The following is a 24,421-nucleotide window of genomic DNA, read 5'->3' as shown; positions in this document are numbered from 1 at the left end:
AATATACATGCATACTGCCGCAACTCTATATCACGCATGCCACCGCCATCCCCTCCTGCCAGTGCAAGCAATGATGATTAAGGGTCTTCCAATGGATGCAGATTAAGGCTTTGGGGTCTCTGTTATTTCCCTTATCATAGCTCGGCAAAGGAGGGAGATAACATCTGTCACAACACTACCTCCACATCCCCGCTTCCCACTAATAGTAACATCCTTCATTTCCACTAAGGCAAATGTTGTGTGATCGACTTCACACAACATAATGAATAATAATTAACTCAAACATATAAGAAATCATTGCCTCTTATCGGTGTTCAGTTCGTACACATACTAGGGGTTCTCCATATCCGTGGGAACTAGGGTTCTACTCAGAAATAGAGATAATAAACATCATCATGGTGTTCATGGCAATTACAGATGGATGATTAATACAACATGCGCATGAATCCACACTAGGGTTCGGTATTACAAAGAAATGAATGGAGGGGTCAATGGCAAGGATGTGGATGATGATGATGATGATAGTTGATGTCGTAGTCTCCTTTTGTCGAGGTGATGGTGTGGCGATGCCCTTCCGCTGATTTCCCCTCTAGATCCCTCTTGGAGGTGATTTTCTACTCCTGTTTCATGGTTGTGGCCTCTCTGTTCGCCGAATGCGAGATCCGATCACATGTGGATGAAATCGTTGACCATGGGGAGCTGGCCGTACTGCACACCGCCTTCTCTCCTGGTAAGGCTTGCATTGCTGGTTTTCTTCCCACTTTGATTTTCTCTCTGTATGTTAGGTTATTATTACATCAATTAGCATGGCGTTCACCCAGAAATAGGTGATTTCCAATCAATGCTTAAATCTCCTGCTTCTTTGCGATTCTGACAAAAACAACAAAGTAGGTAGCGCGAATGCGATAAAATTCTGAAAATCCTATGACTACGACGCAAAAATAAGGGCTAAAAAGTGAAGCAAAATGTACTCATCCGTCGCCGCAAAAATGCCAATGCATTGTGGCTTGATGAGTCCAAGTGCCTCGCCAAGGAGAAGGTGGCCGCTGCGGCTAAAGTTAGCTGCCTTGACAAGGAGCAGGCCCCACCCCACTCGATGTCTGGCCGGACCACCCTTCTCGTTCGAGTCCTCCAGCACCTCTAGCGACGACGGTGGCCCTCCGGATGCTGACTCGTATGACGAGGACTTCAATGCCTACTAACGCCGACGCTAAGGGGAAGGGCCCGGCAAGGAAGTGGTGAAGTATATCAATCTAGTGTAGATCTAGCAATGCTATGGTAGTCGAAGTGTCCATATTTTGTCAACTTGCTATGTCAAGTTGTAATGATGAACTTGCTATGTCCAATCGTATGCTATGTGTTGAATTTATCTATGTTGTGTTGATCTACGTTGCATGAGATTGTATGGATTTGAGGGATTGGATATAAGAGGGATGACTACGACGCGAACAAATGGGCTATGTCCGGCTCAAGATGCTCTAAGAGAAGAGTAGGAACTTGATTGCAGGACTGAGCTTCCCTTGTGGAGAATATCCTGTCAACAAAAGTGGAGGGAAAAGGCAAGAAGGAACGTCTGAATGAAGGAAGGAAGAAAGAGCAGCCTGACTGTGTTTGGAGACTTTTAAGTGTGTAGGTGCTCAACAAATGCTAGCCGCTAGGTGAAGTCAAACGCATATGACCTTAGAGCTGGGATCATCGGTCAGCAAGGTGCATACAGACCGTTCGTGGTCCTCGAGGGGGTCAAATACACTGTTGCACTCTTCAGCACACATTGATTGACTGATATTTGTTTTTTTTTTCCTTTCCGATCGCATCCTCCAAATCAAGGAAGGAACAGTTCAGAAGCTCACCTACAAACTGAATGGACACGAAAATACTAGTACACGATTGTGTACCACGCAGCCTTGGCGGCAGTCGACGACAAGTTTGACCTACCATCGTTCTCTCCGCTTGACAGAATCAGCTCATCATCCTTCACAGCCTCTGCACCTACCGCGCCACTGGATGAGACATCAACCCGACTTCTGTCCGTTTGTCCCTTCGATCCCAACTTGGCGCCACGCCCAGTTCAGTCCCCCTTCCGGCGCCAAGCAAATCACCACGTTTCTGGGAGTATTATACGTACTTACGTACTACACTAGATAAACAATCCGACATGGCACACACTCTGGAGACCGGAGACCGGCGATGAGTGGCTGCATGCAACCCGAGCCTGCAGGCTGCAAGCACCTAGCTAGCCACCGCCTACTGCGTGGAAACTTCGCGGCATGGCGAGCGGAGTCGTGCGGTGCGGCTGAGAACAAACTCGTATGCGCACGCATGAGCAGTTGTTGGTGAGAGAGATTTGATTATTATTAGCCACTGGATCCTGTCCAAGTCCAAGTTGATCCTGCTTGCTATATAAGCTCCGTCTCGCAGCAGAAACACAGCAGCAGCAGACAGACAGAGCAGCAGCCACAGCCTGAGGCGAGCTAAGAAAAAGCTCACAGCTCAAACTGAAAGCTAGCTACTAGCTAGGATTAGCTCAAACTTCCGCTTGCGCTAGACACACAGCTCGTCGGCGACATGGACGCCTTGGAGAGAGGCGAGCGCGCGCCGCTCCTGCCCGAGGTAACGATTAGCTCCCTGCCACCATCCTCCTCTTCCTCCTCCGCGCCCGCCCTGTTCGTTCTGGAAGGAGGATCACAATGAAAACTGAAATGCAAAATCCAGAACCACGCTTCAGCATCCGTCCACACAAGAAGAGCATTTGTGCACCTCCATTAGACCGAGTCTTAACTTACAAGAACAGAAAAAAGAAAAGGGACCAAATGTTCTTTAACACGTGGTTAATACAACATGCATATTCAGGCCCCTTCCTTTCCTAATCAGACATGCACATCCACGTCACAGTCGTGCTGCAGCATCATATCCAGAACTCGTCAATACAGATGCATTTTGTTAAGAAAAATACAGATTCTGTTCTGGTTGCTAACAATTCCTGCAATCTATCTCTTTTACAGAGTCATGGCCAAAAGGTTCAAGAGGACGACAGTCTGCAGCTGCAGGTGCCGCTCCTGAAGCACAAGAAGCGCGGCGGCAGCAAGGCACCAGCAGTTATTCTATGTAAGCAAAGCTACATGTTCATCTAAATGTTTTCCCAGTTACAGAAAATGTGGATTAAATGGAGAGGAGCTAGTGGTTTAACTGAAGTTTCGCCATTGTTGGTGCAGTGTTCGAATGCCTGGAAAGCACGGCGTTCAACGGCATCTCCACAAACCTGGTGGTGTACCTGGAGACCATCCTCCACGGCACCAACCTCGCCAGCGCCTCCAACGTCGCCACCTGGTTCGGCACCAGCTACCTCACCCCGGTCTTCGGCGCCATCATCGCCGACTCCTTCTGGGGCAACTACAACACCATCCTCGTCTCCCTCGTCGTCTACCTCCTCGGCATGATGCTCGTCACCTTCTCCGCGTTCGTGCCCACCACCACGGCGGCGCTGTGCGCGGCGGGCGCGTCGTGCGCCGGCACCGCCGGCACGTGGGGGCTGAGCTCGCAGACCGTGGCTTTCGTGGGGCTCTACCTCGTGGCGATCGGGTGCGGTGGGGTGCGCTCGTCGCTTCTGCCGTTCGGAGCGGAGCAGTTCGACGACGACAGCGCGGCGGACCGGGAGGGCAAGGCGTCCTTCTTCAGCTGGTTCTACCTCTGCGTGAGCTTCGGCCCCATCATCTCCGGTGTGTTCCTCGTTTGGATCCAGCAGAACATCAGCTGGGGCCTCGGCTTCGGCATCGCCACTGCCTGCATCGCTCTCGCCTTCGCCGCCTTCGTGCTCGCCACGCCCATGTACAAGCGCCGCATGCCCGCCGGCACGCCGCTCAAGAGCCTCTGCCAGGTCGTCGCTGCCGCGTGCAAGAAGATCAGCGTCAAGGTGCCCGCCGAAGCCGGACACCTCTACGAGGTCAGCGACAAGATCGACTCGCCCCAGCCCAAAATCGCGCACACCAGCGACTTCAAGTTCCTCGACAAGGCGGCCATCGTCACGGAGTCGGACATGGAGGAGAGGCCGGAGGCAGCGACCTCGTGGAAGCTGTGCACCGTGACTCAGGTGGAGGAGCTCAAGATCCTCCTCCGCCTGCTGCCCGTGTGGATCACCAGCGTCATCGTGTCATCGGCCTTCTCGCAGATGAACACCACGTTCGTGCAGCAGGGCAGCGCCATGGAAATGACCATCCTGTCGATGCCGGTGCCCGCGGCGTCGCTGGCCTCCTTCGAGGTGATCTGCGTCATGACATGGGTGCTCCTCTACAACAAGGTGATCGTGCCGGCGTTGAGGAGCTTCTCCTCGAGCGGTGACGGCGAGCCGTCGCAGCTGCAGCGGATGGGTGCCGGGCGGCTCCTCATGGCGCTCACCATGGCGGTGGCAGCGCTCGTGGAAATGAAGCGGCTTGACAGCGCGGCGCGTGGGGAAGAGATCAGCATCTCGTGGCAGCTGCCCCAGTACTTCTTCCTTGCCGGCGGGGAGGTGTTCTGCTACATCGCGCAGCTGGAGTTCTTCTTTGACGAGGCGCCGGACACCATGAAGAGCATGTGCACGTCGCTGGCTCTGCTCACCATCGCGCTGGGGAGCTACATGAGCTCCTTTATCTACGCCATCGTGGAGGCCTTCACGGCGACGGGAGACAGCCCCGGGTGGATCTCCGACGACCTCAACAAGGGCCACCTCGACTACTTCTTCTGGGCCATGGCTGCAATGTGCACGCTCAACTTCGTCGTGTACAGCGGCATCGTCAAGAACTACAGGCTCAAGACGGTCATCTCATGATCGCTCGCAAAGGGCTTCAAGATTACATTGCACAATCGCCAATTGGTGAACAGTAAATAGCTTAGCCAAGTACATATATACACAAGACACAGTAGGAACATTTTTCTTTTCATGGCCGTAGTGTAATCCTATGGCAGGAACATTTTTTCGAATTTTTGTTGGTGCCTTTTCTGGATTGTAGAAAGATTACAAGATGACAGTATGAATGTGTGCTTCTCTTGTATTTCAATCCAGAGACAGACATTTACATTTAACATGCGCGTAGAACTTTGCTTAGTGAGAACACTAACTAATTCAGGTGCCTAAATATTTTTCTTTCTGAAAAATTTAGGTGCCTAAATCAAAGGGTATAAATGGATAGTCAAGGTAAAGGTAGGATCGTATCCTATTTGATGGGACTGGATTCACGTCACACAAATCTATAATATTTTAAAAATTGTGTCCTTTTCTATATCCGCGCGTTTGGAGTTTTCAAATACGTAATCATGTACAATTTTGATATATGTATAAGTTCCCTAAATTTTCATTTGAAGTTGCCCGAATAAGTGGCCGTTTTTATTGTTATTTACTAGCAAACATACCCGTGCGTTGCAACGGAGAAAAAAAATATCAGATGGCATTAACCCCGTAAGGCTGACTCAAGACCCTATAAACCCATGCCATCTATCTCAATATTGTGCTTCATTCGTGTTCTCTTGCCACTCAAGAGCGCTCCTCGCGGCTAAGCCTAGCCGCTAGCTCGATCTTGCCGTAGTGTTAGCGTTGTGCACTGGCCAAGCCGACCGATGTATATGCTTCTTCCTAAATAATATATAATTATATTCAAAATTAGGATGCAATTTTTTTCATTTCGAGTGTCTTTTATCAAATATAGACTTGAAGTTGATGTTAAAGTCATTTTAAAATCCATAATAAATTCAACTCAAATAATTTCTCCACCATGTAAACTCTGAAACGAATGTTCTAAATTTCCACTTTAAAATATTTAATTAAAGCATTAAGTATATGTAAGTCTTAAATTCAATTAAAATATAGTTTTGAAACTCAAGTAATTCTAATATTTTTTGGAACAACAGAAGTTTGATTTCAGTTAAAATAAGTATGATTTTTTTTACTATTTAAGAGAATTTGTGTACTGCTGGATGTTGTTCATTTACACTGTGTGATGACTAATGAGATGTACGTGTATGTAGTTAATCTATATTAGCATATGCACACACGCACCTTCAGTGTTTCCTCGCGGCGCCCGAGCCTCACGGAAATAGACTTGGACCGAATTGAGGTAGAGGTAGAGCACATCTCCGAATTGAGGTAGAGTACTGTGTTTTGCTAGATTTGGCGTTGATGAGACCTTGCTGGATGGACAGGGTGGAGAAGCAGCTTGCTCGGAGCAGGTCCAGGATGGGACTACACGGAGATCTCTCTCGGCGGCTTGCGCCGTCGATCTCTCGTGCACGCGTCGCTGGAGTAGAGGCCTAGATTGGAAAAAGCAGGTATGGTAGAGGGCGGGAGGAGTGTATTCGACAATCCAGATGAACAACGACGAGGAAGAGGTAAACGGGTGTCTTGGTTCCTGCCTTAAGCAATTGGATTGTATTGCATGTACACGGACGACACACAAAAGAAAGCCTCGCTAGTTAATTGTCTCTGGCCAATACACAATCACATCACCCACGTACACAACCAAATCGTCCTTTGCACTGGCGTCGCTTGGCTCGGGTGCCGATCTCGTCTTGCTCTTGAGCAGCTTCAGCCCAGGCAGCGATCCCATCTGCTCCGTCCCGACTATGACAGTTGTGGCCTCCGACCAAGCACGAGCCCACTGGCCACTGATTCCCTGCCGTCCAATGTTGCTACCCATCCTGGATGACCGATTGGACCGATAAGATAATAGCTCTGGGTTTGGATTATTCGTGTAGGCAGCTGTGCCGCTTAACGCCTATGACACCTAAACTCCTACAGTGTCCTCTCAATTGAGGAATCAATCTACTCCAACCAGCCCATGGGCGTAGCTCCTGCCATCTCGTCCTCAAGGACCAACGCACGGGCCTCTGCAGCTAGCCAACCAACGTCTGATCTCGTCCCATCCTCGTCTTCCTTCCTTCTTCCTCCCTAATCAACAACTCGGGATTCCTTCGATCGATCTGCAAAGAGCCTAGGCGACGAAAGGTCTCAAGCTGCGACAAAAGCGCCATGGGGATCTCGCTCCTCAATTGACTCAAAAGTTTCCCCTTCTAGCTCTCCCCTGACAAAATTTCAGTCCGCCTCTTCAATCTCACGCCCACGGTGGAAAGCTGCCTCCTCGTTAGACGGCTTCGTCATCTGCTCCCTCGCCTCCACCGAATCACCTCTCCCCTCCTCTTTCCCTTGCTAATATTTACTCCCTCCGTTTCAAAATAGATGACTCAACTTTATACTAACTTTAGTACAAAGTTAATATAAAATTGGGTCATCTATTTTGAAACAGAGGGAGTATTAAAGGAGTTAAGAGGGATATGGAGTTTGAGTCCAATTCGTGTAGGGAGGACGAACGAAACAAACCAGATTGTGAAGACGTGCGTGGGAACGAAAAAAAGGAGTCGAGGCCCAAACCCATATTCGAGAAGCGCATGTGACGGGCTGAGAAACGCGGGCCTGGCCGACACCTTTCTTAACAAAACTTGGCTCTACAAATTAGTACCACCTCGTGTATTTTACTTAACGTGGGAATAGATGCAGAACGAAACCAAGAATATCACCTTGGTTTATTAGTAGGTATAGATATAGATGGGATTTGTACTGATTTGTTTAGCGTGGGTTGAAAATTGAAGGATTCTTTATTTATTTTCAACCGCTGGAAGAGTACAGTGGCCTGACATCTAGGAGGCTGCAGCCACAGCAGCAGCCCAGCAACCGAAGAGCTACAGGGCCCGGAGGCGGTGACCCTATTGATATTGCAAGCATGGTGACTGTGTGTTGGAACTGGATGGCGTTAGAGTTGCATTCATGGTATCCATGCGATGGAACCTACTTGCAGCCGTGCTGCAATTCCGGCGACCAGGGCCACAACGGCGGGGTAAACCTTTGAGATGTGGAAGTGGCGAGCCGTGGAGGGTGTCTGATCCTCTACATGTGGTGAGGATGTGGATTTAAGTGCCAGGGAAGAAGACAACGCGGCGACTGGTCCAAATTTGGGTCGGCCGACCGGAGCCTAATAGTTGCCATTAAAAAAAGGAATTTGAACAAAAAGCCCGGTGCTAATGTTTAGCACGTGCCAACCCAAGGGTGCAATTGCGCTATTATTTTCTTACGACTGTGCCCTCATAGGGGATCTTGCCATCTTTTCGTCCGTGTGTACTTTTTAGTGCTGGGTCACGGGTTGGGCGCAGTGGCCTCTTTTATCTGTGCGCTTTGGCATCTCTCGCAGCTAACAGCCGTGCATTATCCCCATGTTGGCGATGAAGTAGGCAGACTCAGTCTAATAAACTGGTCACGTCCTAATTAAACTTCCGATACGGTACTAATCTGCGCAGCGATGGATTTGACGTCCCGCACCGGCCACCCTGAAAAACTTGGTTGAGGCCCAACTGGGCCCTTGGCCCAGCTCTCTCTTTCCCCTGGCCCGTGACTATCCCGTCCTCCTCTGCTCTCTTCCCCGAACGCACCTGCAGCACGCTGCTGTGAACCACCGCGCCCACCGCCGTCGCCTCGCCTCCCGAAGTTGTCTAAAAGCTCCGCCGAGCCACTATGCATCTCCTCGCCGATGAATAGTGGCTCGGCGAGCGAGCCTTCGAGCTCGTCACCGCCGCCTCCGTTCGCCGATCGCCGGCGTCGATTCGCCACCGTCAACGCTTCCCCTAGCTCGACGACGGCGCCATCGGATGCGCCGTGAGCCCCTCCCCGTTTTCCTCCTGTTCCCCTTCTCGCGCTCGAGCCCTAGCTAGCTATTCCGCCATGGCCGAGATCTCGCCGCCGCCGCGTAGCTCGCCATCGCTAAGCCGAACTCTTGAAGCTCCCAGGAGGCCTATGAGCCCCTTAGCCAGCCTTCCAGCGCTTCGTAGCACTGACGCCGTTGAAGCCATAGCGCATCGCCGCACGAGGTCGTCGCCGTCCTTGTTCCCAGCCGTCCCTCAACCCACCACCGGGTCCAGTGGATGCACGCGGGCATGGGCTTTCCCCTAGTGCCTCCAGCACATCAAGCCGTCTCGATGGTACTCCGCCGCGTGGGATGGTCGCTGGCGGCTAACCCCGGCCGGCTGACGTGTCCCTGTTTAATTAGTCGCTAACGACTCCGCTAACTAGTCACTGAGACGCTGACTAGTGGGACCCCCAGCTAATTAGGTTGGTTAAACTCTCTATTTAGGGTTAGCCTAATTCTCGTCTGTAAATCAATTCTCTCATCAGCTTTGATGCTTCAAGTGGGCTGCAAACTCAAAAAGAACAACTGAGGTGCGAGTAATTGTTTTGCGATAGTTCACTCGAAGGCCGGAAGCGTGTCTAAAGGACAATAAGGAGATTCAGAGAGAGTGCAGCAGTTTTTTAACTGCCAAATTGGAGAGTTCCCCTGCAAATATCTAGGGCTACAACTCAGTATACACAAGCTCACCAAAGTTCAATGGCAACCCATGCTTGATCAAGTCAAAAACTTCATCCCGGCTTGGCAACGCGGCCTGATTCAGAGACCCAGGAGACTTGTGCTTGTTAACAGCGTCATCGCGGCCCGTCCTATTCACCATCTGCTCATCAGGAAAGCGCCACAATGGGTGCTAGAAGAAGTGGACAAATGGATGCGAGCTTTTTTCTAGGCCGGGAAAGAGGCAGTCAATGGCGGGCAGTGCCTGGTGGCCTGGCACACCATCTGCAGACCAACCAGCTTTGGAGGGCTGGGAGTTAAGAACCTAAAGATCCAAGGTCTGGCCACGCGCGTCCGATGGGAGTGGCTTAGAAGGACAGAGCCTTCCCGGCCCTGGCAAGGGTTGCATCTCATGGTGGATAAGGAGGCCAAGGCAGTTTTTGACAGCTTGGTTCACATCAAAGTTGGAGAGAGAAGCAAAGTTCTCTTCTGGACTAACAGATGGATACATGGATTTGCGGCTAAAGACATCGCCCCCCTGATCGTTGGTATGGTAGACAAGCATGTCAAGGGAAAGAGAACGGTCCGGGAGGCGTTGTTCGAGGGATCTTGGGTCCATGATATCACGTGAGAGCTCTCCTTCACAGCGCACATGCAACTCATACACTTGCAACAAGCCGTGGCGACGATCCAAAGGAATGTATCGGAGGATGATGTCTTCTACTGCTCCTGGAGTGCTGCGGGATCATATAGTGCCAAATCCACTTATAAGATGCTATGCCAGGGCATGACTTGGTTTGCCACCGCTCAATGCATCTAGAGCAGTTGGGCGCCTCTCAAGTGTAAGATCTTCGCGTGGCTTGCCTCCCAGTACCGGCTCTGGACTTCGGACCGACGTGCGAGACATGGACTCCAAGAGACGCCTTCGGCATGCTATACCTGCTGCCAAGATGAGGACGCAGCAGATCATATCCTCGCTAGATGCGTTTATGCGAGGCAAGTCTGGAGTGGTTGCTTCCAGTTTCTACAAATCAACATTCAAACCCCAAGCCCCGAGGACACATTCACGGAGTGGCGGGACAAGGCTCGGAAGTCCTTCCATGGCAATTTCAAGAGAGGTTTTGACTCGTTTGTCATCTTGACCGTGTGGCACCTATGGAAGCAAAGGAACGCAAGAGTGTTCATCCGGAATGATCAAGTGCGCTCAGACACTAACCTTGTCCAGCTCATCCACGAGGAGATCAAACTTTGGAAGAAGGCGGGTATAGGAGTTGAGGGCTTAGATAGATTTGTGAGAGAGTAGTCTTTTGTTTCTTTGTTGGAGCCGGAGCATCCGTGTAAGGCATTCTCGTCATAGCACGGGTTCTTGTAAAACATTTATTTCCCCCTTCTATAAAAATACGGTACGCCTTTGGCGTACTCTCGAAAATGGTGCGAGTAAATTGCAGAAAACCACCAGTTTGAAGGTTAGGTTTGCGAAAACCACTACAATACATTCTTGTTGCAGAAAACACCATGTCTTCAGTAATCTTTTTGCAGAAAATACTGATCGGCGGATCGGGCTCAGTTAAGCTAGTTTAGGACAGGCGGGGCCTTTTTTCCCTACGTGGCACTGTCGGCCGTCCCGACAGCCCTTAGACGGCGTGAGATGGCGTCGTGTGCCTCCATCTCCCCCTCTCTTCGTTTGTCCCCCGCGTCTGCCCCTCTTCTTCCCCCCTCTCCTGCCCGCTCTCTTCCCCTCCTAGCGTCGCGTACGCAGATGGCTACTCAGGCGAAAGCAGGCGGTGTTGGCGGCGGCCTCCCGGCAGTGGCGCAGGCGACGTGGATCCCGACCCAGGCGGCGAGCTCTGTGGGAGATCGAACCCTAGCAAGGCGACGCCCAATGCGTAGGTGCAGTATTTGGTGGAGTACGCGGCGGCTAGATCCTTCGCCGCGGCGGTGAAGGCCAATCCGACTAGAATCCACCACATCGCTTCATCCGTCGGCGGCGTCACTACAAAAACAAGACACATCCGTGACATTTTGGGCCGAACGAATTTTTTTTCTGTCATACTTATGACACTTCTATGACAATAATTGTAACAAAACACGGTATCATCATAGATGTGGTGGGGTCCTACTTCTATGACAAAAAATCATGACAGAAAATGGGCTTTTCGTCCTGGGCGGGCCGGAGACGCAGCTGCATGACATTCTTTGGGCCGTCCATGACAGAAAAAACCGTGGTAGAAGCGAGGGCGAGGAAAATATCGGGGTGTTCCCGGTTAGGGTGGGTGGTCGGGGCCGAGCGATGCGCGTTTCTCTCGTACACGCACGCGCGTGGGTGCGAGGCGTTGGGCTCTAACTGAACCCGAGCGAGGCGTTGGGCTCTAACTGAACCCGAGCGATTGCACTGCAGGCTACGCGTTACTGAACCCGAGCGATCGATCGATGGCTGTTTGAACAGTAGCCGGTGGAGTAGCGCGCGGTGGAGGCTGGATGAACAGGAGCCGTGGATGAACAGTCGCAGGTGGAGGCTGGAGGAGGTCGACGGTGGAGATGAACAGTATCCCGTGGAGTCCCGTTTTGCGGTACGCCACAGCCCTCCCGATGAACAGGACCCCGTTTCGACCGTAGCGCTCCAACACAAGTCCGTTTCCTCCGTTTTGCGGTACGCCACATCCCCCCCGATCAACAGGACCCCCATTTCGACCGTAGGAGGTCCGTTTCCTCCGTTTTGCGGTACGCCAGACCCCTTCCAATGAACAGGATCCTGTTTCGAACGTGGCCGGTCGAACACAAGGCCGTTTCCTCCGTTCTGCGGTACGCCAGGCCTCGTTTCCATCGGCTGTTCCGTCCAAGCCGGTTGGATCCCACGCGTTCTGTTGCCTCCCGATAAACACGACGCATTCCGTTGCCTCCCCATGAACACGACGACGACGCAGTTTCTCCGTTCCGACCCAACCATGTATACGAGCCCTGGTCGTACGTATGCGCGAGTAGGCGTTCGAGACCCTGCCCGTATGTACGTACGTGGCCGTATTTTCTTTCTTGCACACTGGCCGCTGTACGTACGTGTACATGCTACGTGCGCGCCTCTACTACGACACGTACACGCCTCTACATCGACCAGTATGTACGTACACGTTCGCGACCAGAATGACAACGCTACGTACCCTTCGACCAGGTGGGTCCCGACTGCCAGGCCCTTCCTTGCGTGCGAAGATGTAGCTGGTGGGTCCCAGCAGTCAGGGGGCGAATCGTTTTTTTTGCCCGGACGCACTTCCTTGCGTGCGAAGATGTAGCTGGTCGGTCCCAGCAGTCAGGGGGAAATGTTTTTTTCGTGAAATACGGTGGCCCGTCCGGTGGGTCCCCACTGTCAGGTCGAGGAATAATCATTTTGCGTGAAATAAGGAGACACTTCCTTGCTGCGGCCGTGGACCCAGCTGTCAGCCTCTCCACGTACAGTACTCTTCTGATGGAAGTCGTTCCTTGACCACGATGACCAGGCCGCGCCGAGAGCACCAGGGCGGTGGACGACGGCGAGGCCAAGGAAGGGGACGACACGGAGCTGGGGAAGACGCGGCAGTGGAAGCCCGCGCGGAGAGGAGTACGAGGGTTCACTGGTTCGGCTGCGGTGTGAGGCTGCCGTCGCCGCAGGGCCTGGCCAGTGGTGGGAATAGTAGGGGGCGGTGAGGCCTCCGCGGCAGCACAACCGGCCACGGGAGGGGCACGACCGGTGCTGCTTTGGGCGGCTGGAGCAAGAAGACCAGAGGTTGAAGAAGCACTACGGCCGTTGGATGGACATCGTCCGGTCACTGGAGCTAGAATCGTTCATATTGACTAAGTTGACAAAGCACTCCGTCCCCGTCAACTTAGTAGGCCCACAAGTCAGCCACCCACCAGGGTGGGTCCCAACTAGCAGGGGGAGTATTCATTTTTTGTGCGTAATAAGACGGCACTTCCGGTGGGTCCGAGCTGACAGCGGGGGGAACGTTTTTTCGCGAAATACGGTGGCCCGTCCGGTGGGTCCCAGCAGTCAGGGGGGAAACATTTTTTTCGCCAAATACGGTGGTCCGTCCGGTGGGTCCCTGCTGTCAGGTGGAGGAATAATTATTTTCCGCGTAATAAGGAGGCACTTCCTTGCGGCTGTCATGGACCCAGCTGTCAGCCTCTCCACGTACAGTACTCTTCCGATGGAAGTCGTTCCTTGACCACGTTGACCATGCCGCGCCGAGAGCACCAGGGCAGTGGACGACGGTGAGGCCTAGGAAGGGGACGGCGCGGAGCCGGGGAAGACGCGGAAGTGGATGCCCACGTGTAGAGGAGTACGAGGGTTCACTAGTTCGCTGCAGTGTGAGGCTGCCGTCGCCGCAGAATAACAGGGGGTGTGGGTGAGTAGAGGGATGGCCTGGCCAGTGGTGGGTGTAGTAGGGGGCGGTGAGGCCTCCGCCGCATCGCAGCCGGCCATGGGAGGCAGGAGCACGAGGCACGACCGGCGCTGGTTTGGGCGGCTGGAGCAAGAAGACCAGAGGTTGAAGAAGCACTACTGCCGTTGGATGGACATCGTACGGTCACTGGAGCTAGAATTGTGCATATTGACTAAGTTGACAAAGCCCTCCGTCTCCGTCAACTTAGTAGGCCCACAAGTCAGCCTGCCACTATACTGGGTCCCAGCTAGCAGGGGGTATTCATTTTTTTTGTGCGTAATAAGGAGGCAGTTCCTTGCGTGCGAAGATATAGCTGGTGGGTCCAAGCTGTCAGCGGCGGTAACGTTTTTTTCATGAAATACTGAGGCCCTTTCGGTGGGTCCCAGATGTCAGGTGGAGGAATCATTATTTTGCGCGTAATAAGGAGGCATTTCCTTGCGTGCGGCCGTGGACCCAGCTGTCAGCCTCTCCACGTACAGTCCACTTCAGATGCATGTCGGTCGTTGACCATGTTGACCAGGCCGCGCCGAGAGCACCAAGGCGGTTGACGACGGCGAGGCCTAGAAAGGGAATGACACAGAGGCAGGGAAGACTCGGCAGTTGTTTCCCACGCGGAGGGGAGTACGACTGTACGAGGGTTACTGGTTAGTCTGCCGTCGCCAGAGAATAACAGCAGGCGTGGGTGAGTAGAGGGATGGCTAGGCCAGTGATGGGAGTACGGTGGGGCGATGAGGCCTGCGCGGCAGCACAGCCGGCCGCAGGGAGGAGAGAGCAGGCAGTCCCGCCGGCGCTTGTTTGTGCGGCTGGAGCAGGAAGAGCAGAGATTGAAGAAGCACAACGGCCGTTGGATGGACATCCAACAGTCACTGCTTGTGCGTAACCTTTTTTTAGGAAAGCCTCAAATCTGTGGAAAACATCATACAACCCATCTGCCATTATTTCCAATAATTTACAGCCCATTTGCTAATTTTTAAGGTTTTTTTGGAGCCCATATACTTTTTGTTAGCATTACAACCCATATTGTGGCCACGGTTAAAAAATTATACGAAATTTTGCATATTTTGGTGCGGTCCGAACTGTTTTTAATCCCGAAATTTCGAGTCACATTCAAACTGATTTTAAAAATAAATGTATATCAATATAAAATCCAACAAATTTTCCACGCATAAAAATCAATGCAATTTAAAATCTCGAAATGAAATAAAGAAATTTGAAACTAATTGCCGGTTTGATGTGTTTTAAAAATGTACAGCCCATTTCTCATTACTGATAGGCCATTTTCTCGGCCAGCCGAATGAAGCACTCCTCGTCTTGAAAGATTTGCAGCCCAACAGGCCTGACAAAGCGAGTTACTTGGCAAATCACAAAAAAACTGGGCTGTGTCCGTGGACCCAGCTGCGGCCATGGACCCAGCTGTCAGCCTCCCCACGTACAGTACTCTTCCGATGGAAGTCGGTCGTCGACCACATTGACCACGCCGCGCCGAGAGCACCAAGGCGATGGATGATGGCGAGGTCTAGGAAGGGGACGACGCGGAGCCAGGAAAGACGTGGCAGTGTATGCCCATGCGGAGAGGAGTACGAGGGTTCACTGGTTCGACTGCGGTGTGAGGCTGCCGTCGCCACAGAATAACATGGGGTGTGGGTGAGTAGAGGGATGCCCTGGCCAGCGGTGGGAGTAGTAGGGGGCGGTGAGGCCTCCGCGGTATCATAGCCGGCCACGGGAGGCAGGAGCACGCGGCACGACCGGCGCTGGTTTGGGCGGCTGGAGCAAAAAGACCAGAGGTTTAAGAAGCACTACTGCCGTTGGATGAACATCATACGGTAACTTGAGCTAGAATAGTTCATATTGACTAAGTTGACAAAGCCCTCTGTCCCCGTCAACTTGGTAGGCCCACAAGTCAGCCTCCCACGATGCTGGGTTCCAGCTGGCAGGGGGAGTATTCATTTTTTGTGCGTAATAAGGAGGCACTTCCTTGCGTGCGAAGATAGCTGGTGGGTCCGACCTGTCAGTGGGGGGCACGTTTTTTTCGCAAAATACATAGGCCCTTCCGGTGGGTCCCAGATGTCAGGTGGAGGAATCAAAGACTTTAGAAGGCGTACAGAACAAGCTAGTGTACCAGTAAAGAGACGTTGCTGAGTTTTAGAAAAAAGAGAGACGTGCTCCTGTAGCTGGTTCGAATCCAAACCTAGACTATGACTATATATGGTGCTATGCTACTCTGCAAGTAATAAAACTGACATATCCAACGTTCGCTTCTCCTCTTCTCTACTTACTCTGCCTAGCATCAGAAGCTCTGGCCACAGCAACCATGTCCGCTGTCTGCTCGTCCACCTGCTCTTGAGCAGGCAACAACCAAATATGCGCCAAGTCGCCACCCGTACCATCGCCTGTGGGTCTCATCACACCCCCGCCGGCACGTGCACCGCAGCCGGTTGCTCATCGCAACCCGCTACCGTTGGTGTGGTGCCACTGCTGCAAATCACGCAGAGTCATCCGTCGCGTCTCAACCACAATCCTCAACCCTGGCCGAGTCTTCTACAAATGCCCGAATCATGGGGTAATAATATGTTTAAGTGTTGTTCTGCTGCTTTTAGTTGCTGATTTTTTTAATAGTTTGGTTGATGATCTTCCAATTTGATTCGTGCAGAAAAGGGAAGATTCGTGTGATTTGTATTTCTGGGAAGTTGCTGATGTGTGGAGAGTGCAACTACGCTGATTATTTGGTTAGCCGAGGAATCCCAATACCAGCAGGTTGGGGTGTTGGACAAGTAACTGAAGGAACGACAGAAGAGGAAGATGCAGAGCAGAAGGTTAAAGATGCAGTTCCTCTGATCATGGCCAAGCAACAGCTACTGAACAGTCTTGACAGCAATGAGGAGATGAAAGAGCTTGTGAAGATAATGGGCAAAATCGATCTGCTCTGTAGGATGATTGTCTCTTTATTTGCAGTGTATGTAGCACTCGTGATGTATTCAGTGGCTATGACATGAGCACTTTGCTGAAACTAGTAATGAATGAAACCTGTGTAGCAGGCTGGGCGTAGTGTTGTGAACATCTAATGATTTCTATTAACGGAAATCAGGGGGTATCCCATTTTGCTCATAAGTAATTAAATAGCAGAGGCCCTTTTGGTAATAAATAAATAAATTAGCAGAGGCCCTGTCGGGTCAGCTTTGTTCTCATTCGAAGACGTCGAGCAAATTGCAGTCCAACAACAAACTATGTCATCAAATTCAAGTTTCATAGCCAAATATGAGTACAACTAAACAACAATGTCATCATGTTTTAGTCGTCATACAATCACCAAACACAAATCAGCATACATAACAAGTGATGTTCTCACAGGAAAAATACTAAACAACATGTTCATCAGGTTTCAGTTGTCATAGCAAACACAATTTCACATAGTAGATAAAAAACGTCTCCTAACAGGCAAATACGACAAAAGCAATGTAATCATCATCGGCATCAGCAGCGTTAACATCTTCGCCATATGTATCAGTTTGAATCGTAATTCCCCACGGTGTCATCTTCTTCTTCATCCTCAACGTCCTCGAACATTGGCTTCTTCTTGATCAACTCTTGTATGTCCACAGCACGACAGGCAATCTTTTCACCGGCGTCATTGACGTGATGGTTCTAAAAGATATTAGGAACATCTGTGTTATCTTGTACATCAGGAGCAGTGTAAGCATCATCTTGTTGTGCAACTTCATTAAACGAATTCCTCTGCTCAAACCTTCGCACTACTCTCCAGTCATCGCTACGTGCAAATGTGTCTTCCAAGAAAAATATCTGTGTTGCTTGATTTGCCAAAATAAAAGGCTCATTGGTCTGGTACGCCGCCTTGACATTGATGGATTTGAAATAATCATCAGCTCTGGGTTTTGCGATCCTGGAAAATAGGTTATACCAACGACAGCACAACAGAACCACACACCGATGATCCTCGAAACTGGAGATATACTGCAACTGAACAATGTCTGCTATGTTAGCATACATTTCAGTTGTCTCTTTGTCATACGTATCCGTCCTCACAATGGCACTGTTTTGTGTCTTCATGCCTTCGTCTCGTGCAAGGGTGTTGTACCGCACATCTCCAACAATGCAAGATTCATAATGTCTTACCCGAGTATCAGGACCCATTGCTAGTGAGTAAAGGGCATCATCAACTGCCTGCCCATCCTCCCGCATCTTCTTAACCTATGGTTAGAAAATAGACAAGCTGATCATCTTATGTACTCAATATATTAAAAAAACTGACAGTGCAATTCAAAAGCTTACATGGCACTTGAACCATTTCGCAAATCCTGCCATAACCAGTTTGTCAATGTTTCTTGGATTTTGCGGCAATAACTCCTTTTTGTAGATGCTGCACAACATAGTGATCGCGTCAAACATCTAAATATATAAGAATGTGCTGCAAGTTTAGTAGATTACGATGTATAAGCTGCAGTACTTATCACTTATTTGATATAAGTTAGTATCTCAGGACAGTTATTCAACACATACCAAACCATTTTGTCCAAATCATTAGGTTTGTCCTCTTGTCGACTCTTCCCTGTAACTCGAACAGAATAATCGAAAACATTGAGCCCGGGATTGTCTTCATCCACCTCTTTGCTAAGCTGATCAGCTGTTTCAATGTATTTTGAGCAGAATGTCAACGCTTCTGTAGCAACGTAGGCCTCTACAATGGAACCCTCGGGTCTAGCTCTGTTCCTAACATAGCCCTTGAAAGTGCCTAGCCGCCTTTCAATAGGGTACATCCAGCCATACTGTACTGGACCTCTAAGTAGTGCCTCATCAGGTAGATGAACAACCAAATGCACCATCACATCAAACAAGGCTGGAGGATATATCTTCTCAAGGTCGCATAGGATAGTTGGTATCTTGTCTCTAAGACGCTCCAAAGCATCTATCCTGATATTTCTACCGCAGAGTTCCCTAATTGTCCCAACTCTGCAACTGCTCTGTATAAGTCACGGCGGCCCAATCCTCTAAGGATAACAGGTAAACCCCTTTGAAGTAGGACGTGGCAGTCATGAGTTTTCAACCCTTGTACCTTGTTTCCATCTGCACAGACTCTCCTTTCAGGGTTGGAAGCAAATCCATGTGGGAATCTCACACGTGACAGGACCTCACAGAATTCTTTTCTTTTTACCTTGTCCAAGACGTACACAACTGGTGCCATATCCCGTGGTTTACCTTCATCTTGCACCTGCAAATCCTGTCTGATACCTAGGTGTGTCAAATCAATCCTAGATTTTAAGGTATCTTTCATCTTGCCTTCAATATTAAGAAGTGTGCCGATAATGCTGTCACATATATTTTTCTCGATGTGCATCACATCAAGATTATGCCGCAGATCCAAATCTTTCCAATACTCCAAGTCCCACAAAGTGGACCTGCGGGTAAACAATAATCTCTCTTCTGCCCTGCCATGCTTCCTTTTCCCGCTACCATTATCAGGATGGTTTCCTGGTGTAATATGCCCGACCTTCTCTAATTCCACTTGCAACTCATCGGCGGTGAGCCTCTTTGGCGCATCACGGTTTTCATGCTTTGCATTGAACACATGTCTTCGGTATTTTCTAGGATGTGGCTTGTCCTTGGCAAGGAAACGGCGGTGTCCAATGTAACAGATCTTACTAAGTATTGCATATGGCAGCGGATTCCTGTCACAGCGAACACATGCATTGTAACCATGTGTCGTTCGCCCTGACATAGTGCCCAAAGCCGGATAATCATGGATGCACCAAATTATAACAGCACGCAGAAAGAAATTAGCTGGTGGGCTGCTATATAGGTCTCGAGTGAGAGCACCCTTCCATAGCTGTTGAAGTTCCTTCACAAGAGGCTCGATGAACAAACAAAATCCTTTCCAGGAGCAAGGCCATCATGTAGTTTGATTCTTTGGTGTAGACATTTGGAGGCATGTTGTAAGGGATAACAAGCACTGGCCACATACTATATGTGGCGCTCTGGGGGCCAAATGGGTTAAATCCATCTGAAGCTAAGCCAAGTCTAATGTTTCCCGGGTCAGCAGCAAACTTTTCGTGCTTCTGATTGAAGCTTTTCAACTCACTACCATGTGATGGATGGCTCATTACATTCTGATCTCTGTACTCCTGGTTCCTAGAATGCCACAGTACATCCTCTCTTGTTTCAGCATCATGAAACAACCTCTGCAATCTTGGTGTAATTGGAAAATGTCTCAGAACATTATGATGAATCCTCTTCACAGCATCGCCATCTTTCCATCTTGATGATTTGCATTTCGGGCATTCACTTAAGTTGGCATAATCCTTCCGGAACAGAACAAAATTATTCTTACAAACATGGATCGTATCATATCCAATGCCAACTGCATGAAGGAAATTCTTCATTTTACTGTAGGTGTGTGGCATCTCAGACGCATCTGGGAAAGCTTTGCGGAAAGCAGCCAACATCGCATCGAATTATTTGTTGGTCATCCGCTCAGATGTCTTCACCTAAAGAAAGGTGACCATAGCTGAGAATACTGACAGCTTATTTCCTGGGGTGACAGCCACGTTGCATTGTTCCAACATGCGGGCCCACCGTTTTTCTTCTGCAGGTGAAACTTCACGGAATGCACGAGCATTTCGTAGCATTGTTTCAATGTTGGTCAAACTCACTGGCTCCGCCACCACCTCCTCCTCCTCCTCTTCCACCTGAGCATCAGGCAGATCAAGATGGTGATCTGCTGCTTCCAGGTAGTCAATAACATTGACATTCACAGCTTCACCATGATGAACCCACCTAGTATATGTGACCGACATCCCATACAAGTGTAGATGATTTTGCACAGTTGACTGGGGTCTTGTAACTGAATTCATACAACTGCTACACGGGCAGAGCACATCTGATTTCGGAGCACCGTACTCAGCTCTGATAAAGTTCATGAAGTTTTCAACCCCCTCGACATATGCAGCGGAGAATCTTCGAGCAGAAGTTATCCAAGTCCTGTCCATCTGTTAGACATACAAATTAGTTCTACTACTAGATATTACAGGAAAAACATATATGCTTTTTTATGAAATCCAGAAGAAAATACCTAGGTCGATGTCTAAAGCTATGGCAAGATATTTGGACAAGCAGATCTAAGTAACGAAATATATGTAAAGCTAATTCAGCAAACATATTTGAGTGCTAAATTATGGCAGGCTGTTTCAGCAGTCAATGAGGCCGAGCACACAGCCATCGAACTATCGAAGGCCATCGCAGCAACAAAGATTGAGTATAAAACGGTGTAGAGCCATTTCACCTAACAGATTGGCTACTAGACCATGGCAATCTATGTCACAATAAATATATGGCAGGATATTTTGGCAACTAATCGGCCTTGCCATGCCATCTCAGCGAAGCAGATTGAGTGCAGAACAGGGCAAGGAAGCTTCTTAAGCAAAGCATATTGACTGTAAACTACTTTGGTAAACAGTGAGATTAACAGCGTCTATCAGCTAACATTCAGCGCTACACCGACATGCACGGGGCCTTAGTCTAGAATGCGCGTACCGTGGGAGAAGCTGACCGCCGTGCGTCTCCACACGAACGTCGCCAGCGGTGGCGGCGCTGACCGCCATGCGCCTCCACAAGAACATCGCCAGCGGTGGCGGCGCGGCTAGAGGACGGCAGTCTACGAGAGCGTACTGTGGGAGTGAGAGGATCGCCGTGCGTCCCCTCGACAAACCGCGGCGCCGATGTATCGGCGTGGCAGGGAGGGCGGCTTTGGCGGAGCGAATGGAGTGGAGGGGGACGGGAGGGAGGGGGGTTTGGGGAATATTATTGACTAGTTGGCCGAAGGGCGGTTGAATCTAGGATTTTGGGGGAATTTTTAGGTGAGGGGGAGGATTTTTGCGCGGTGGGCGGGGGGAGTTTGGCGCATGGTCGGTTTCTCCAAGTGCAGTCCCACGTGTCAGTGAAGAGGCAAGCCAAAGCGCGTTCCGTTTGCGTGAGCCGTGTGCAGGACCGAACGTGTGTGGGGTGCAATGCGACCGCGACAGGGGTGATGTGAGTGTACCGCCTTTTTTCCTTTTAAACAAGGTGCTTCGCCCCCTCAAAAAAAAACTTATTTCTTCGCGCAATCCATCGATACTACTACTAGTAATCTGGTAATCCCGACTAAAACGGCGCGGCCGAGTCTTTTCCCGCGCGATATGCTGGGAGGTTGGCTTAGTTGGGTTTTTTAGGACGAGTAATGCTACACCTACGTAGTCCCAGTTACGTAATTAACATAATGTGAAACGTGTGAGCTGTTGATTGTAGATTGGGGGGAGGGAGGGGCCCATCACCATGAAAATCAGGGGAGGAGAGAGAGAGGCAATTTACGTTAACCCTTTCGTAGGTTCCGTAGATGTGAAATGCGTGAATGTGCATTTGCAGATAAGGCCTTCCCTCGTTCATCCTTTTCTCCCACAAGATCTTGATCTTCCGTGCAACGCACAGGCATCTTGCTAGTACTCCTACAATATACTATATTATTGTGAAAGTTCATATACACCGTCCAAGATTAATGCAAACACGGCAGATTTTCATTACATTTCGAACTTTTATAGGGCAGAAAAATAAAATAAACCCGACCCTAAACCTATTCTACGGCGGCGACCGACGTCCTCCATCTGCGATCTTCATGTATGGGTGCGGGGTTCAAGACCCGTGAAGTGAAGGTGCGGTCTCCGCGAGGAAAAGTAGAACACGGGAGACGGACCGGCCAGTTGGCACACCATGCCCTGCCGCCTCCCATGCCCTACTCGTCCTCAGAGGAGTCCCCGACCTCGGCGGTGCCGGACGTTGGACGGCGGCAAGTAGGATGCGTGGCTGACGGTGCTCCCGTAGTCGGCCGCCAGCGTGGCCACCGCTTGTGCGGTGACTTGAGCGAGGGCGGCGACCTCGAGCTCCATCCCCGAAGACAAGCTCTCCCGCAGAGCGTTCACGCTTGCGGTCATGGCGGATGTGGTGCCAGGTAGGAGGACGATGCGGTATGGTGTGGAGGTTAGCTGGGCGTTGCCGCTTTAAGTAGCGCATTCCGGTGAGGCCAAGCGTCCTGGTGCGTCATTAAGTCGCCGGAGTTGGTTCCTCGGGCACCGAGCCTCTTAACGACGGCATACGGACGGACGGCATGAATGTGGGCAGCTGGCGCCGGCTAGGAACGCACCATGCAACGGCGCGAGGGACGAGGGTTTTTGGTGTGCCAGGGTAGTCAGCTGCGGTCGTGGCAACGTTGGAGATGCCCTTTGCTCACATGCGATCGACGCATGTCATTGAAAAAGCAAGACGACCCGGCATGGTCTCAGGTCCTGAGGATGCAGTTGGCTACGCTACACCACTCCGCGGACGCGTCCTGGCGCCCCGTGCATCCTCGACGAGCCAGGTGTTGGTGTGTGTTTGGATTGTGGCCAAAGTGCACCTTACCAAAATTTTGGTCATGACCCAAAGATTGGTCTTTGTTTGGATGGTTGCCATTTTTTGGCATGCCAATGAAGTCTAGCCAACTCTAGTTCATTTTTCTTGCCGATGTCGGCCAAATCATGGGCAACCAAAACCTCAACCAAAATTTTGGCTACCCAATGCTTTGATGGGGCAACCTTGGGCACAAACCAAACATACTGTTGGTCATGCCACAGCACTAACGTCACCCTCGGCACACTGAAACCGACCATGTCTAGCGACGATGAGCGTGTCGCTCACCGCGGTCGCCGTGTCCAGAGGCGGTGCTGGAGCTGCGCCACGTTGTTGGCCCCCACGACCCACATGAACGGTTGCCAGTGGCAAGGAGGTCGTGGGCCAGCTCCTCCATTGGACTAGTTTGCGCTACCTCGTCCCGACAGGTGTGCCCCACATGTCGGTTTCCCTGTTTTCCCGGCCATATTCGAGCGTCAGTGCTCCGCGTTGCGCATTAGGCCTTTCACTATGTAGGCCAAGCGAGACAACTTATTGTTTATTTGAGCCGTTCAAGTATAATCATGTGGCATTTGCTTATTTCTCATTCCTCTCCAACCCTCTTCTCCATCGATCATGTCGCCCACCGGTCGAGTCCATCCTCCCGCATGCCTCATTTGAACATTCCGCCGAGTATCATTCGCATGTGGGCCTAGACCATGCTTGTAGTTCCAATGTTTATTTGTAATTTGTCTCACATGCATACAAACAAACGGTTCATTTGAAGTTTCACTTTGCCTCCACTACGTGTCGCTTCGCATCTTAGTTTTGACATCCCATTCGGTTCATGCCCCGACACATGTTGACGAGATCGAGATCGATTGATGTTCAGAGATCAATTGCATGTCGTGCAAGGAGATAAATGTTTGGTCTGTTTTTATGATAGAAATGACCCGGGGGGGGGGGTCTGTGGGGATCAGAGGGAGTATATTGTACGTTCATAAGCGAAATGAACGTATTGTAACCACCATAGTCCTCTTTCAATCGATCTCCGGACCCCGAGATGAAATCGAGAGAGAACGAGTGGGGGCATATGTGATACCTAAGGCAGATTCAAAATTTTGAACCGGTGATCATAGCATCCGCAAATCATATATAAAGGGTATTCAATGTTTGTTTCGTTTTTGAATGTACAATATACTCCCTCCTATCCTTTCTAGTTTACATATAAGTTTTATGTGTAGTCAAAGT

At 50.5% G+C, this 24,421-nt stretch overlaps 1 protein-coding gene across 1 annotated transcript; it reads left to right on the top strand.

Annotated features, from left to right (window-relative positions):
• The first annotated feature begins 2,331 nt into the window (after positions 1-2,331).
• LOC109731943 (protein NRT1/ PTR FAMILY 8.3-like) lies at positions 2,332-4,876 on the top strand. The gene is made up of 3 exons (XM_020291121.4): positions 2,332-2,610; positions 3,003-3,105; positions 3,213-4,876. The coding sequence occupies exons 1-3, from the start codon at positions 2,566-2,568 to the stop codon at positions 4,802-4,804; spliced, it is 1,740 nt and encodes a 579-aa protein (XP_020146710.1). The 5' UTR covers positions 2,332-2,565; the 3' UTR covers positions 4,805-4,876.
• Positions 4,877-24,421: the final 19,545 nt, after the last annotated feature.

This window comes from Aegilops tauschii, chromosome 6 (assembly GCF_002575655.3).
Source record: "Aegilops tauschii subsp. strangulata cultivar AL8/78 chromosome 6, Aet v6.0, whole genome shotgun sequence".
NCBI lineage: Eukaryota > Viridiplantae > Streptophyta > Magnoliopsida > Poales > Poaceae > Aegilops > Aegilops tauschii.
Note: the sequence above shows the minus strand (reverse complement) of the source record. Positions and strands in the feature narration are given on the sequence as shown.